The 18172-nt window shown below is 36.6% G+C and overlaps 1 protein-coding gene across 1 annotated transcript; it reads left to right on the top strand.

Annotated features, from left to right (window-relative positions):
- Positions 1-8770: 8770 nt before the first annotated feature.
- LOC128551555 (remodeling and spacing factor 1-like) lies at positions 8771-17499 on the top strand (the record flags this gene model as incomplete). Its single annotated transcript, XM_053532457.1, has 5 exons — positions 8771-8923; positions 14582-14682; positions 15227-15319; positions 15874-16002; positions 17423-17499. Coding segments are annotated over exons 1-5 (545 nt in total), but the record flags the coding sequence as incomplete, so codon positions are not given.
- Positions 17500-18172: the final 673 nt, after the last annotated feature.

Consider the following 18172-nt stretch of genomic DNA (forward strand, 5'->3'; position numbering starts at 1 on the left):
GATCTGTAAAATCTATGAGGATTTTTCTACATTTTATGCGTTGAATTTAATCATTATGATTGGTGCCTTTAATTTTCTTTAGTATATTTTATGTAAAGACATCTAAAGATACCGATTTGCGTTTGTGTTTTACTCAAGATACTTTCCTTTGTCGGCAGAATTTGAGACACAACATTAATTGCGATTTTGGCAGTAATTAAGCAACTAAAAACGATTAACTTTCATTAATTAAATTAATGTATTGCCTATAATCAGAGTCTGCGGGGCGTGAAAATACAGCAATCTTGGTCGTTGCGGATTATCGATTCTGTACAATACCCTGTCACCAAGGTGATCTAGCAAGGTGTCAGCGATATGACAAGATTCTGTGTACATATCAGTCGCCGATGCACTTCATGATAAATGGAAGACCGCCGCATTTATTTTCAATTATATTTTCTAGCCTTTTCAAAAATTTACGAGTTCGGCATTTCGCTGCTCCTCATAATATTGGGGCGGCGCCCCGCTCCAGCTCCTACGCCCTTGAGATATATAGTCTGCATGCAAAACAGTTTTTGCGTTAACGTTTACAAAGACCAGCGATAGATCTACTGAATTTCAACTGCGTAAGTTAAAGAATCACGAGCATACGGAACTAATGAATTCAACATAAACATGAGATATATCAATAGGTGCATTAATTTTATTCTTAATAACTGGCCAGTAGTTTCTAGCGCTATATATCGTATACAAGTGTGCAATTGCTGACCAAATAGAAAAAGAACAAAGTCGTCAGCAATATAAATTGTACATACAGCCGTGGTCAGTAATGAAAATCTCGCACAGTAAATCCGGAATGAGAAAACATTGGGCACTGAACGACATCCGAAACACCCTCTGACCTATTTTATGGAAGACCCATAAACATTAAAATTCCATTCTTACAAAGGCAAAAGAAATCGAAAAAACACAAAAACGCAAGAGAAAATGACAGAAAATCAAAGCAGAAAATGAAAGACTATGCTGATACACGAGAAAAACTGAAATTAAAATTGGTGACAGTGTGTTGGTAAAACAAAACAAACACAACAAATTTTCGACCCCATTCATATGCTTACACTGTTTTGTTACTGGATTTACATTATTGTTTTAGAATAATATATCTGACCTTCATTGCAAATTCATTTTGTATCATCGGGCTTATAATTTATTTACTTGAATGAAATGCCAGTCTCATTCACAATCTTCGAAACATTAAAGTAATTTATGAACATGTGAAGTTTGCTATCGGAACCAATCTTTAAATCAGCCATTGAATATTAACGTTGAGATAAGATGATAAAGCAATTAGGAGCGTATCATTGTTATAAATAAAACTCTCGTTATCTAGACAGACACTCGTAAAGACAAACACTTGTAATCTCAGTTAATATTTGGAAACAATGACACTGCTGTTGGAGAATTTGATTAGTATAAACATTATTTTATTCTGGCTAATTTCAAATCTTGGCCGGGAGGAACTGTAGTCAAGTGATAGCAGCTCCTCCCACTAGCTCCCTACCAGAAGGATGTCTCTCTGATACCATTATATGTTAGTTGAATACATGCATGCGATATGACCACTTGTAGTGCCTTAGTAAATAAACTTGTAGATAGTTTTATTGAGTTACTCATTTCTCAATACAGTATAGTGGGGCACCGCCTTGGAACGGTCAGTGGCAAAAACCTCACTCTTACCCCACCATGTTCCAAAGACACGGGACAGTGTGAATAAAAGTAAACCCCTCCAGGTGAATCTCTAACACACGTAATGGAAACAAAAAGGCATGGCATGTAAAACACAAAAATAAACCATCTTACAAACAGTACCATCTGCAAAATACCTTGGCATAACTATATCACACAACCTTACATGGAATGATCACATTGACAACATCACCAAAAAAGCAAATCAAACATTGGGTTTTCTAAGACGTAACATCAAAGTGCACTCAGAAGGGTTAAAATCACAAGCATACAAAACACTCGTACGGCCCCAGTTGGAGTACAGTTCCACTGTGTGGTCCCCCTACTCTGATCGATTGATCAGCTTGAGTCTGTGCAGCGCAGGGCTGCACGCTGGGCCAAGCGTGATTACGGCCGTACATCCAGTGTAGACAACATGCTGACTTTCCTAAATTGGCGACGCCTTGCACTCCGTCGCATTGACCAGCGCCTGGTTATGTTTTATAACATCTTGCATAACCATGTCGCCATCCCACTACCGGACTACCTAACACCCAATACTAGATCTTCCAGAACCAGAACCACTCATTCCCAGGCATTCGTTCAAGTATCACCCTCGTCCAACTATCGTAAATTTTCATTCTTCCCTCGTACAGTATACCATTGGAATGCCTTGCCTTCAGATGTTGTCAACTCGTCTGGGCCAGTGTTCAGTCAGGCTGTAAGCAACGTTGAGCACATCTCACCTTAAATACACCTGCCATGTTTTAACCTGTTTAACCAGCAGGGGTTTGACTAAATGGAAGATAGATAGATACTGCCGTGCTATGGTGATGGCATACTGTCTCCCGGCCTGTGACAGGAAGAGTATTATCGATGGTTTTCCCAAGCAGTTCCATATAAAAACATTTTGCCTGACCGACGTGAATCTGCAACCGGGATATAAATCTACTCGACTAAAACGTCTTGCTCAAAATAGCATACACATTGTTTGAGAAGAATCTCCCAGTTCGGTACAAATGCCATGGCAGATGAGTGCCCTGATCCATATGGATCCACATGACATAGTGACTACGATTTTGAGCTCGAAGTGTAGTGAATATGGATCACGCGGTCGCATTGCATTTGCTTGTTTATGTGATTTGTTTTGAGATTTAAGTCAAACCGGCATAATCTTAAATTATGTTATGAGATTCATAAGCTTCCGTGAACTAGCTAGATAAGTTCTTCGCATTAAAGAATTCAACATCCCAAAGAGTTTTGATCCACGGCGGTGTGGGGAAAGTGTATCACAATCCGCTACATTAAGCACTCGGCCAGCTGATAAGCATGTGTTAGGTGATTCAAACTTGCTACTACATAGGAAGAGTATTTGCACGTCATCAAAATAGACTAGAACTAAAAATGTTATAAGTATTGAATTAATAATGCATTTTGTTTGTTTGTTTTGGGTTTAACGCCATTTTTCAACAGTATTTCAGTCATGTAACGGCGGGCAGTTAACCTAACCAGTTTTCCTGGATTCTGTACCAGTACAAACCTGTTCTCCGCAAGTAACTGCCAACTTCCCCACATGAATCAGAGGTGGATGACTAACGATTTCAGACACAATGTCGTTTATCAAATAGTCACGGAGAACATATTTCCCACCCGAGGATCGAACTCACGACCCCACGATCCGTAGACCAACGCTCTTACCTACTGAGCATTGCCGAAATTTTGCGATTTTTCAATTTAGAGCAGACCATTGAACTTTCCTGCGCATGTGTACAGCTATTGCTTTATCTATTCCACGATGTTTAAAATATTGAAAAGTTCACCTAAATGATATATTAATATCAACTATTTAAGAGTAACAGTTTATTAATTACAACCGAATACGTTTTTTTATGACGCAAAGTTGACATATTCATTAATTAAGGAGAGGTCTTTTCACAGCCGCATTAGAGAAACATTTGAAATTTTGTAATTTTTATAATTCTGTTGCTGGAGGTTTCTTTGACAAAGCGAGTTAAAGTCCTTATCCAATAAGTTCTCAGATATACGTTAAATTGTACAAAATAAAAATGTCTGGGGAGGCACCCCCATAATTCCACCTGCAGGAGAGGGGAGACCCCTCCCGCACCTACCCACACTCGCCCCGTCATGGCTTGTATTCGCACCCCTTTTAGAAAATCCTGGTTACGTCTATGTTATAGAACGCATCATTTTCTTCTACACATATTTTCATGCAAGTTCTATCACAATAAACGAAAAATGGTGAAATGCCAGTCAGTGGTGGTCGTGCTACCCTAAAATGACGCATGTTTGTACTCACAGCAAACCCATACTCTCGATTTCGATATTCACAAATCGCCATCGTTGTAATATCAACATGAAAACCAGTTCATTCCACGCAGAATGCATTCTAGAAGTGAACAAGTCAAATGGTTTATCGCGGCCAGAAATTTGTACAAACCGGACAGAAGTTGCGAAATTGTCATTTGTGCAGGAAAGAAGCGTTTACCATAATGTCCAGTACTGGACAGGTATAGTGACATACGTTTAAGATATCATGCTTTCTGTTTATGCAGGTAAACTTGTGTTTGGTTAAATTTCAACAGAGCACAATTGTCTGAACAGTGTACAAACTCATTACTGTTTTTTCAGACAAGGGTGGAAAAAAAGTGGTAGACAATGAAAGCAGTAACATTTTTATTAAAAAAAAAAAAATAAAATAAACAATGAGACAAACATTTCCAACAGCTTTGGACGGTTCAAATATCCCATGTTAAACATACGATAAAGCCCGAAACGCGCGAAAATGTTCCGAATGTAAATCGGGTGAAGTAGGCGCTCTATGTATAGAGTTAGAATATGCGTCTTGATACTGTACCAGAGAGGTCGGTCAATTGTGGGTTATTGATTACACTGGGCGAGTCTACTTACTTATTACCTGAGGATGAAAAAAACGTGTTTTTTAAATGTTGCTCTTAAACAAGGGTGGCGGTTGAACTACAAAAAGTACAACAACAGTTAATTCACAACAAATCGTACGGTATGTTTTATAATCAGTAGAAGCTAGTCGTATTTACGCTTATGAGACCTGTTTTACCCACAAGTAAAGAATTCACAGGTCCATCATGAAATATTTTCCCCAGCGCGCATATACTTGACCTATTCAATATGATCGCGGCCGGCCGCGATCAACAAGTTGATTTAATCATCTGTCCTACACCGGAAAATGCGCAAAAACCTCAAATAGCAGAAAATATGATCTTTTTACTTTGAACTTCTCTCGACTGCACCACAAATACAAATACATACTGAAATACAGTAGGATAAGAAAAAACGTTTCTACTGAAAATGTGTGTGTGTTCGGGTCTAACGTCTTTTCCAACAATTGTTTCAGTCATATAAACGACGGCTCTACTGAAAAAGAGCACGAGGTAAGGTACAATGATCAGGGGTCGTGTTCATAAAGCATCTTAAGTATAAGTATATAAAATGATTATTTACTTAAGTATTACTTAGGTTAGTACTTAAGTATATTTGTTATTAAAAAAAAACCTCAACTTAATAAGTAATTCTTGGCTTTTATTGTGGACAAAAAAATAAAAAAAAACAACATTAATTTCAGACAGATACAACATGCACAATTATGTTTAAAGTGCTTTTATCTGAAAAACAACATTTTAATCGTACTCACGACGCCATTTTGTTTTCTGACTTAAGTCATTTCTTACGTATCTTAAGTTTAAGCTGTTTTATGAATAGGACTTAAGTTTTTTACTTAGACTTAAGCTGAAATCACCACAAACTTAAGTATAATCTTCAACATAAGTCAGATGCTTTATGAATACGGCCCCAGGACTGTTTACACATGGACTACTTGAGACAAGACCTCCCTAGTATTACATTTGATTTGGTAGCAATCAGCCTAAAGCATCTCAAATAAATTCGTTAGATAAATAGGTTCATTATTCATAAACACAGCTATGTGATTGTTATAGACACTACAAGTACGAACGTTGCTGCAAGTCGAAGCAAAAGGACACTACGCGCCAAACAAAGCAATGTATGTAGTACTGATCACCGGTAGAATGAGGAGGTGATATAACGATGCTGATGTCTTTATTGTATACACCCTAGGCAAACAGACAGTCTGGTGGTGTTTCATGAATGTTGGAGAAAAAGCATTGCCTTTGTAGTTTGAGCAGGATTTTTATGGTTGTATTTAATGACTTATTGGCTGATTATGATCCATATGCGAAATTGAACTTGATAAATCATTCTAAGTATCGGTATATGGAATGAAATGTATTGTGTACACAATGTTGTACGTACAGAAGGATAGGAGCTACCATTGTGTTAAACAAAGCTAAGTTGCATATCTACAGGTAAAAACAGTTTACGGGACTTCCTTAATACTGAAAACATTGCCTTTCTGGCTTAGTCAACAAGATGTCTTTTTGTTCTACCAAATGTACCATTGAAAGAGACCTGTATCCCAAGATAGGTAAAATAATCAACTAGTTTTAAAATATTTTCTTCATATTAAAAAGCAGGTATATTTCTAAATGACCTCTTGCTTTTGCAAAACACAACAACCTTTGTTTTGGGAGCATTTACCTGAAGATTCCATAGATTACAGTACTCAGACTCAGTACTCAGCATTTAATGCTGCTTGTAAGTCATTGGCAGCTTCAGCTAAGATAACTGTATCATCACATATAATAACATGAAAAGTCTGAAAAATACCCCAGCATCATAATCACTTAATGTGTTGTTTACTTTTTCAGATGTAATCCTTCAAATTTAGAAGATATGAAACTATTTAACTCATTCAAGAACAATGACAACAATAAAGGGGACAAATTCCCCCCTGACGGACACCAGTATGACTAGAGAAAAAATCAGATATACATACTGCTATTAACTTTCACACCTGATTTAGCCTTAGCGTATAGTATATTATGAATGATCTTAGAACATTTTCCATAAACATTGGAAGTTATAATTTTGCACCACAAGACACTACGGTTTACAGAGTCAAACGCCTTTAGTTAATCAATTTAAGCACAAAAAAACTTCTTCTAATTTGCTAAATACAAATCTATAAGCATTTTCAGTGAATAAGCAACGTTCAGTGACAAAGCAACCATTCTAAATCAACAATACAAATCCGTTTTTACAAGAGAAGACACATCATCTATACCCAAACCAGATGGCAACCCATTTCCTACCATGCCGGACATTGAAGTTGAGACCCAAGGGATTGTGAAGCTCCTCAGACAGCTGAACCCACACAAGGCAACTGGGCCAGACATGCTCCCAGCAAGGATATTGAAAGAACTAGCTAATGAGTGTGCCCCATTCCTGTGCATCATCTACAGGAAATGCCTCATGTCTGGTGGAATCCCGGAAGTCTGGACTACAGCCAATGTCACTGCTATCTTTAAAAAGGGTGAATGCTACAAAGCAAGCAACTACAGGCCAGTCTCGCTTACATGCATCTGTTGCAAAATCTTAAAACATGTAATAGTTAGCAATATGATGGCACATTTTGACAACCATGACATCCTAGCAGACAGTCAACATGGGTTCAGAAGGAAGCGAAGTTGTGAGACACAGCTATTGACTCTGGTAGAAGAACTAACAGCAGGCCTAGACAAAGGGAAACAACACGACCTGGCTGTGCTCGATTTTCGAAGGCCTTCGACCGTGTCCCTCGACTTCTGACCAAACTGGACCTCTACGGGGTTCGAGGGAGTACCCTAGCCTGGATCAAGGCCTTCTTAACCAATAGGACTCAACGGGTCACAGTAGATGGGGCTACCTCAGAGCCAGAACCAGTCATCAGTGGCGTACCCCAAGGCAGTGTACTTGGTCCGATCCTGTTTCTGGCTTTCATTAATGACCTCCCCCAACAAGTCGCATCCAAGACACGACTGTTTGCAGATGACTGCATAGTGTACCGGCAAATTGACTCTCCAGCAGACTCACTCATCCTTGAAGAAGACTTGAAGAACTTGGCTGCATGGGAAAAGAAGTAGGGAATGTCATTCCATCCAGAAAAGTGTAGCATTCTAAGAGTACATAGAAAAAGGAAACCATATATTCACAACTACACTCTCAAAGGTCACATCTTAACTACGGATTCTGTCACAAAATATCTTGGAGTACACCTTACATCAAACCTCTCTTGGAACACCCATATCGACAAGATCAGTAAAAAAGCAAACAACACCCTTGGCTTCCTCCGCAGAAATCTTCGTATCTCCAATGAATCAGTAAAAAGTAACGCCTGCACCTCATTAGTTCGACCTCACTTAGAATACTGCAGTTCTGTTTGGAATCCATACACTACCAACCTGACAAGCAAACTGGAAATGGTACAGAGAAGGGCGGCGCGGTACGTCACCAACCGCTACCATAACACCAGCAGCGTGACATCCATGATTGACCATTTGGGATGGGAAACACTGGAAACAAGACGATCAAATGCACATCTCACCTTGTACTTCCGAATTGTTAGTAACCTTGTAGACATCAGAGAAGAAGACTACATGACACCTGCGAAGTCATCCACTCGCTCAGCACACTCTCTGAAGTACAGGCCTATCTCAACATCTACCGCCTACTACAAAAATGCATTCTTCCCCAGAAACATCACTTCCTGGAACAGCCTACCTGCATCCATTGCAGAGGCCCCCGACTTAGTATCCTTTAAGCGGGGGTGGCCAACCTCTCTATTTAATTTTGTTTAGGGTCCCAGCTGTAAGTAAACCATCGATGATCCTCGAGGCTGTGTCAGCAGTGGCCACCATAACTGAAGAGGCTTGGGGTGAGGCAGGCGAAAACGCAGCTGGGAAAAACTGTTATATTCTTCTATCTTTGAACTTACTTACTTCTAACTTTTCTACTTTTCAACCCACATCTTACTTTTTCTGCCTAGTAACCACCCATCACATAATAGTCAAGAGTGACTGCGCTGATGTAACACGTAGATGTAGATGTAGATGTGCATGTACGGTACATGACGGAAATAGTAAAACTGTATGGTAGAGGTTTTTGTATGATTAGCATAACAAGATGGCGTCTCAAGCCGAAAATGATTGTTTATCTAACCCAAATTTTGCTGTTATTTGTTCATTTATGGATAGATATGCAGAATTCTTAGGTCTTACTGAAATAGGTTACAAAGATCTACAAGAATGGATAGAAGACACAAAAAATGGTTAAGCATCTTTATATATTAATCTTAGTTTTGATGAAAAAAGTGGAGAACAAAGAATTTTTTTTAGCACTACAAATTTATGGTAGTGAAACTACTAAGAGTTATTTTGTATGGTCAAGTCGTGAGTGATCAGTGTGGTCCAAACTTAAGCAAGTGTATCTGTCACGGCGGGTGTGGGGGAGGGGGGGGGAAGTCTTGGGAGTGAAAAGACCTGGGAGTGAAAGAGCTGACGCCCCTTCTTACCGTACCAACGCTGTACCAGTTGAGCTACCGAGGCTACCTGAAACAAGAATCGCTACACACTTTCCCTCTTATTGAGAGACATTGGCATTCCAGGCCAATGTCTGCAGCAGACTGTTACTAGAACCTCGGACCTTCGGCTTACCGTGCCAACGTTCTACCAATTGAGCTACCGAGGCCACCTGATACGAGAACCTGTACACAAGGAAACCCCTGTGGACCAGACTATTGTAATGAATATGAATTTACAAATAATTGCCATTTTTACACTATTATAAGGTTACAACAATTCTCATTATTATAAAATATGATTTGACTGACTAATATGTTTTATTAAAAAAAAAACCCATTTTTTTCAAATAGTGCAGCCATCTTTTGTACATCCCACTTTGCAGTGCTCCAGCTAGCGCGGAATAGAAGGACGCGGTGCCTTGCCCCTTTCTCAAAGCGCCCTGTCGTTTTTAATATCGCCCTGTGCCCTTTTGAGTCAAGTAAATATATGCCTTACTGTAAAAACGACCCATTTGTCCTGTTTATTGTCCACTGTCGCTGCGAGAGCTACTTCCATTATGCAATATACAACATCACTTTATTACACCTGTCATCAGTCTTCAAGGTCGCTTCCATATACACACGTGACCGCCTTCTAGGTCCGCCCCACATATCGATCAAACCAATTAACCAAACGCGACAATTTCAAGACATTATTTTGTTTTACATCTGTCAAACTAGACGTCGCGAGGGCGGGACTGCGCACGTGCTCGATTGTGCACGCTTGCGAAAATAATTACTTAGTGGGCACGTTATTATAAATTTGGCGGGAAAGAAGCACGTGCGTTTCATGAAGGATACTGTGTTTGCAGAAGGGCTACTCCAGTCTCTTTTCAGGTCAGTATCAATGAAAAGAGAATTTACAGAGTGAACTAATATTTCCTTTGCATTTCTGGTCATCAGAAGGATAACCTGTCTTTTTCATTCAATACACCTCTCCCGATTAAACTCGTAGGCGATGCCACCAAAAATGTTATGGATGCCGCCATTTTTATTTGATCTCGCCACGCAAAATTCATCAATTTATCGGATGTTAATATGAAAATAGCTAAGAATCTCACGTTTCACGACTTGATATACAGACGGTAAACAAAGATCCTGAATTTATTGCTGATGCACTCTGTGTTATTTCTGGTGGGAAAACAATACATGTGCATTTCATGTCGTAAGTTTTCTGTTGTCGAATAATTCATTTTTATACGCCCGTTTGAAAAACGGGACGTATTATGGAAACGCCCCTGGCGGGCGGATGGGCGGGCGGGCGGCGTCCACAGACCTTGTCCGGAGCATATCTTCTACATGCATGGAGGGATTTTGATGAAACTTGGCACAGTTCACCATCATGAGACGGAGTGTCATGCGCAAGAATCAGGTCCCTAGGTCTAAGGTCAAGGTCACACTTAGAGGTAAAAGGTCAAATTCAAGAATGACTTTGTCCGGAGCATATCTTCTTCATGCATGGAGGGATTTTGATGAAAGTTGGCACAATTGTTTATCATCATGAGACGGAGTGTCATGCACAAAAACCAGGTCCCTAGGTCTAAGGTCAAGGTCACACTTAGAGGTCAAAGGATACAAGAATGAAAAATTCAAGAATGACTTTGTCCGTAGCATATCTTCTTCATGCATGGAAGGATTTTGATGTAGCTTGGCACATTTGTTCACCATAATGAGAGGGAGTGTCATGCACAAGAAGTCAAGAACCAGGTCCCTAGGGCTAAGGTCAAGGTCACACTTAGAGGTCAGAGGATACAAGAATGAAAACTTTGTCCGGAGCATATCTTCTTCATGCATTGAGGGATTTTGATACAACTAAGCACAAATGTTCACAAGCATGAGACGGAGTGTCATGCGCAAGAACTAGGTCCCTAGGTCTAAGGTCAAGGTCACACTTAGAGGCCAAAGGTCAGATACAAGAATGACTTTGTCCGGAGCATTTCTTCTTCATGCATGGAGGGATTTTGATGTAACTTGGCACAATTGTACACCATCATGAGACGGAATGTCATGCACTGGTCCCTTGTTTTGAATTACTTCCCTTTGCTGTTACTATAAATAGCTTATATTGTAACTTTTTCATTACAAGTCGTAGGGAAAAATCGAGACCACTATTCTGTAGTACAACATGCATGTTACATCCAATTCTGAGGTGTATTTTGAGCTATCTCTACCTGGTTAGGATTTTTATATGGACTTGTAATTTTTTTTTTTTTTTTTTTCTCTCTCTCTCTTTAAAGATTAACTTCCCTTAGTTGTTACTATAAATAACTGACATTGTAACTTTTTTATAATTGACGCTAGGGAAAAACCAAGACCACTTTTCTGTGGTACAACATTGATGTTACTTTCAAATTTTGGGTGTATTTTAAGGTATCTCTAGTTCTCTACCTGGTAAGGATTTTTTTGGTGGACTTAGAAAAATAAAAGAATTACAATAATTTCTAAAAAAAAAAACATTGTAAACAACTAGAAAATTAAAATTCCATTTGCAAATACAGGTGCTAGTGTAAAGAAATTTACTGTGACGGGCGTATATTGTGACATTCTGGTAGGGCTGTCGTTGATTGGGTCTTAGGCATATTGACGATACCGATATATCAGAAGACGAATATCGACGATACATCGATATATCGATTATTAAGTTAGATTAACAATCTATTTGTTCATATGCATACTATATACCTTCCTGTAAATGCTAGTTTTAGTTTTATTGCTTACTTTTCATATTACTGTTTGATTGTGTTGTATTTGTATTTATGAAATAAAAAAAAAAAAAAAATTAATAAAATCTTTCATTTTTATTTTGCCTTCACTTCTCTTTTGCATTTATCCAAATTTACAACTTTGTGAACTTAATAGTTTTTGAGGGTCTGAGTGTTTATCTGGATAGTTTTTTCTCTCTGTAAAATATCGATTTTTGAAAATGGGAATCGATAATCGATCGACAAAAAAATATCGTTGATACATCGATATCGTTTCTATTGATGACAGCCCTACATTCTGGCACTCTTGTTAAATATGTGCATATTTTTCTCATAACATATGAGAATAGATTTCAACATTTAGAGGCTTATGTAAATTACTTTAAGTAAAGTTTCAGAAATGTAGATTGTCTTTGCACACAGTATTTGCGAAAGGAAAGTTTTAGATCGACGTCCGGAGATTGGGAGTATGACTTTTTTCGGTGAATCCTTTTAAACCATATTACTGTGGATCCATAGCCTCATCAGATATCACTCTCTCCCCCTACATTAAGTTCGTCTGTTAAAAAACCCAACGAACAAAATTAAATTATCAAAGAAAACTAAACCCTACGGAATTGAAATACGTTTTACACCACCACACATCCTACCCAGACTGAAATCCACATCTCTCACATAAAATGATAACAGCAATTTATAATTTTAATACCATGGTGGCTGCAAAAACCTCAGAGGTCCAGGATATATAATATAACAACATTCCACACATCAACGAAACTGTAGTTTCACTCTGACAGATTATTATGTTTGTCCATGACAAACAATGATTCCAGTCAAAACAGGATCACATAAAAGACAATAGTTTCAAGCTGAAAATACATCTGAGGCCTTCTCTAGCCTCCTGTTTTTCAAAATTTTCTTGGGCGAGACCCAAACCCCCCCTGTGGGAGGGGGATACTTAATATCATGAGTAACAGTCAATTGTTTGAAAAACTTCTAGTTTCTAGGCCCCCACACATTTGTGTGGGGGTGTGGGGGCATATAGTACGGACCGTATGTATGTACGTTCTTTTAGTGGTACATGTAGTACACATTTTTACTTTGTTCAGCCATATAGGGTGTACTATTTTTAGCCTAATGCTTAGCACTTTTAAACCCATAAACTTGTTATTAAATTTTATGTTTACAATTAAAACTATATGTAGGATTCGTTCATGTTTCCAAATATGAAATTTTTGTCTAGTATACCTTTAAGACGATGAGGCTGTTTGTTTACAGTTTAAGGTAAACCAACTTTCTTTCAGTTTTATAGCAAGTTTTAAAACCACAAAGGAATGTTTTAGGGGAATAAATGCAAATTGACATTTACCTTGTAAAATTACCATACAGACTACTGTTTCTATTTATTAGCTGTAATACTAAGAATTCTAGTTACTTTTTTATGTAACATTGATATTTCCAATGGCCTGTCCAAGAAAAAAGAAAGATATTGGAAACTACTCTTTAAGAAACAATTTCAATGCCTAACTGAGATAGTGTAAGGTTTTGCTTTTAAAGTTAATTGATATCAAGCTAGTTTTGTTTGTTACTTATTATGAAAATAAACAACAAATAAATCCAAACTTTGGTTCATTAATATCTAGTCTTATAAATGAAATGCTGTTGCTCTTTCAACAGGGCTAATGCATGCTGTTGAATTTAATATCACTATTGCCATTATTTGTTTTAAAAACCATTTTGGTGACTAGGCTACCCTGGCTGAAAACAAATTACGGGCCAGCATTTCATAAGGAAAACATGAAAAGTGTTCTCCAAAAGTGCAAGACTTTAAAATAAAATATTTACAATAACATATGTAATTGATACCCATGATAACATAGTTTGCTGTTGCCTTTACTCATTCTAAGGGCAATGTCTCAACAAATGTGTCTATTTTTTTCCAGGGTCATATCTATCATATATGCAACAAGTGTTTTTCAGACAAAACACAGTTGTTGCTTTTCATGTATACAGTTTATCATGGTATGCCAAAAGGTACGGTGAGATGAGCACCTTATGGCCCTCTTATTTTAATTTTGACATTTTTGTACAAGCAGGGGTGTAACTGTTTCAAGTTAATGCAGTTCATAACCCATCTGAGTTATTGCTTGAACTTTCATAACTTGTTTCAGTTATCATAAAATATTACAAAGCCCTCCTGTGCCATTTCCTCATTATGAATGAGACTAATGCAATTATTTACTGAATCCTTGACCTTTTATCTTTCCAGCTATGCAGGAAAAATATTTACACAAGGCTGATAAAGTTTTACGCAAAACAAAACGTTTTAAAGCTATAAAACTCGTAATATCCCATTATGCTTATCAGGTCATGCTCAGACTAAAAGAGAATTTGATTAACCACAGTTTGCTACTAATTTCACTTTAAAGGTCACTTTGTGAGAACAGCAAAAAGACTTTTTTTGAATAACTTACCTGAGTTAACTATATTTTATAACTAATACAGGTTATAAAATGCTTAAAAAAGTAACTGAAATAGGTTACATAACTTAAAACAGTTACACCCCTGACTGTACTGTATGGTGAAATCTTCATTATGCAAGAGAGAGATATATTCTTTATGCTGTTGTGTACTGTTGTGTAATTTATAAATTTTCTGGTTTCAGTGAGTCCCTTGTTGATAGATCTCCATGTGAGATTGTTGCGAAGAATTCACAAAAAGTTATCCAATGTTACTGCAGACAGATGGGAGAGAGGAGTTGTAAAGGTAAACTCTATTTCACATAGGGCTGTCATACTAAGTTACAGACTGTAAACTACACTATATATTAAAGAGCAATATTTTTTTTAGTTTGTGTAATAAAGTCTGAACATCCAAAAAGTATATATCCAAAGTTGAATAGATTCAGATTAAGCATTAGACTTTATGGATTTTGCTATACACTGGACAATGCTGGATAAGTGACGAACATCCGTGCTGTATGAAATCTTGGTAGGGAATAGGAAAGCAGATTTTAAAGAAAAAGTTTGAAAAAAATCAGCTTTTTTTATTAGTTGAGGAAGTTTTCACAAATATGTTAACTTTTCTGGAATTCAAATGAGTGTTCTCAGTCTTAATAAAAAAATGTATTCCTTGGGAGTCAAATACATGACCCTAATTTATTGGAATTCAAGCACACAACCATCTGTTTTTAAAGATACCAGCTCTACCACTATTCCTGTCAGAGTTTGATTAAAATAGTATATGAATATTTCGTTTTTTGAAGCTTTGCCTTATAAAAACAGTATGTAATTATTTTATTTTATTACAGTTTTGCTACAAGTATTCAAATGTTGATGCTTGGGAGATAGAAAGATTTGGATACAAGTTGGCCAAAATATCTACAAAACTTACTCTTTTAAAGGTGAAATCAAATACTTATTTTATTTATTTACAAGATACATGATTTTTTTTCAGTATATAGAATGACTCTCACTGTATATAAAATAATGATTTACTCAGTTCAGCCAATTCCTATATATTCTTGTATTTTTGCATTTAATACTTCATATATTTCTTTGGACCAATATTTTTTTAGATATTTTATCATACTAAAATGTTTAGTTATACAGGGATATTAAAAAGAGAAATTGTTTCATTTTCTCAACTTTATTTTTTACAGAATTCTTTCTTTTCAAACTTTGAAATTGATAACAACTGCCTGATAGTGTAAGAAAGTAAAAAAAAATTACTGGTGTCAGATGTCTGCAGTATAGAGTCCAGCATGTTTAGAAATTTGCAGTACATTTATATTGAAATAAGTCATATAAGAAGCCTAACAAAAACAATTTTCAAATAAACAGGCAGGTTTTGTCTCTTGATAGTTGTAAGAAGGATACTGTATAGCTACATGTATCTCCAAAAATAGAAAAATACACTTCCAAAAAGAAATGAAAGCGTTTATGTTTTTCATTTTAGAACTTAATGGAATCCCAGTTTGATTGTAACAATAAATTTAAAGACAAAGTAAATGAGATAGCAATAGATGAGATGAGATTCCAGCCAGTTGGTAGAGATAAAGATGGTATGGCATACTGGTATTTCCTGGTAAGTCAATTAAAAGCTTGTTACCATGTTAATAATTTGGTTCTCTATATAAGATTTTATGAATTTATGAAATTCTGTTTCTGTGAGATCACTTAATATTTTCATTGGCATCAAAGTTCTTTGTTGCACTAAAGCAGCTACTGTATAGCGGGTTATTTCTGTGGTAATAAAAATCTGCGTTTTAGCCCCAAAAATTGTGGAATAAATTTCTGCGTGTTTTATTTCTGCGTTTTCACATAAAAGGAAGAGAAATTTCTGCGTTTTTACATAAAACTTAAAGAAAGAGAAATTTCTGCATTTTTACATAAAAGGAAGAGAAATTTCTGCATTTTCGATGCCAAGGAGGAGGTAATTCCCCTCATGATGTGTTGTCGTGAGAATGACTAGCACATGAAAAACAAAAATCTAAATTAGTTCAGCACAGTATTTTCCAATGCTAGCGCGATCAGATGGTGTGTATGATGCATTTTGCCCCTAGATTGTCTGATCGAAGCCCCGGTACAAGTGCCTTTACAAATACAGTCTTTAGAATTCGGTAAAACTTCCCTTATACATTTCAAAGCACTTTGCAATTGAATCTTAGTACCATCATAGCAATGTACTCTCTGTACAGATCAAGAACAACATAAGCCACAACTTGTAAACTCAATGATTATTTTTATTAAAAGTACAAAGTTTTCTCTGGATAACAGTGGATCCTTTTGATCTTCATTCAAAACCTTTCTGTGGATTAACTTGGGACTTGACCATCATAAGTTTACCATTACAATTAGATACGATACGGTTCTCATCTTTAACTTAGCATTAAACAACAGTGGTGAAAAAATGCAGATTGTTTTGTGGTTTAAATTTTTGCTGGGAAAATATTCTGCTGGAAATATTTTTGCGATTATACCGAAAGACCACAGAAACGCAGAAATATCCAACCTGTAGAAATTACCCACTATACGGTATTTTGTTTGGACATTATTTTGCGGATTTTAGATTGCCAGGATAGAAGAAATACGATTGTATATTTTCCTTCAGATTTGCTATTGTTTATTTACACATACTTGTATCCACAAAAATAGCCCCTTCACAAACAATAGTAATTACATATGTCCATATTTTATGCTTGTTCCTAGCAACTTTGTACATGATATTTTTATTTATATACCATGTATTCCCTAATTAATGCCCCACACCATTTTTTCCTCTTTTTTTTTTTTTTTTTAGCTAAGTGAATATCAGCACTATTATCAAAATACATTCATTACAAGTTGTATTGTTTATTTTTTATATTTTTTATACGATATTTACTGTTTTGAGGGCCTTAATAAAATTAATGTCCTCTTGCAAAATCGTTCGAATATATGGTAGAATATGTAGCCAAAGGTATTGTGTAAAAGCAACAAGTTTGTAACTGACATTATATCTGCAGGATAAAGAGCTGAATTTACGTGTGTACAGGGAACATCAAGATGATGTCGACTCTGAGTCTTGGGAACTTGTATGCAGGTACTATACTTCTTTAATATGAATTAACTTGCTAGTAAGATTTAGTATACAGATGGGAGGCATTAATGATTATGTGAAAGGGACGGTCTTGTTGATGGTTGTAATTTATCACTTCTTAATGGTCTATAATTCTAACAACTTGTACCCATATAAATTTAGATGTTTTTTTTACGTTTTTTTTTAAGGGAAATAGAAATATACTTTCACAGTGATATTTATTTTTTTCTCTGGTAAAAAAGCTATAAAATTGGCAAAATTAAGTTAAAACAAATAAAAATAAAGATTTTTTTTGTTTTACATGTAGATAAAAATATCCCATCATTCATGTGTTTACTGAGAGAAAGATATTTCATGTCTCTTCTAAATTTTATGTGCTTGGTAATTTATTGGCCAAGAATTTTAAGTAAACATTTTAGCTGATTATATGATGTGTATGGAGAGCTGTCCTACTTGCCCTTGCATCAGGGTCTGCATACACAGCTTGGTTAAAAGTTTTGATACACTTGGTCTCTGTCATTGTACCCCCCGACAACAAAGTTGTAAGGGGGGGTATACTGGTTTCAGGTTGTCTGTCTGTCTGTCCGTCTGTCTGTCCGTCTGTCCGTAGACGCAATCTTGTGCGCACCATCTCTCCTTATCCCCTTGACAGAATTTAATGAAACTTCACACAAGT

This window comes from Mercenaria mercenaria, unplaced genomic scaffold (genome assembly GCF_021730395.1).
Source record: "Mercenaria mercenaria strain notata unplaced genomic scaffold, MADL_Memer_1 contig_1262, whole genome shotgun sequence".
NCBI lineage: Eukaryota > Metazoa > Mollusca > Bivalvia > Venerida > Veneridae > Mercenaria > Mercenaria mercenaria.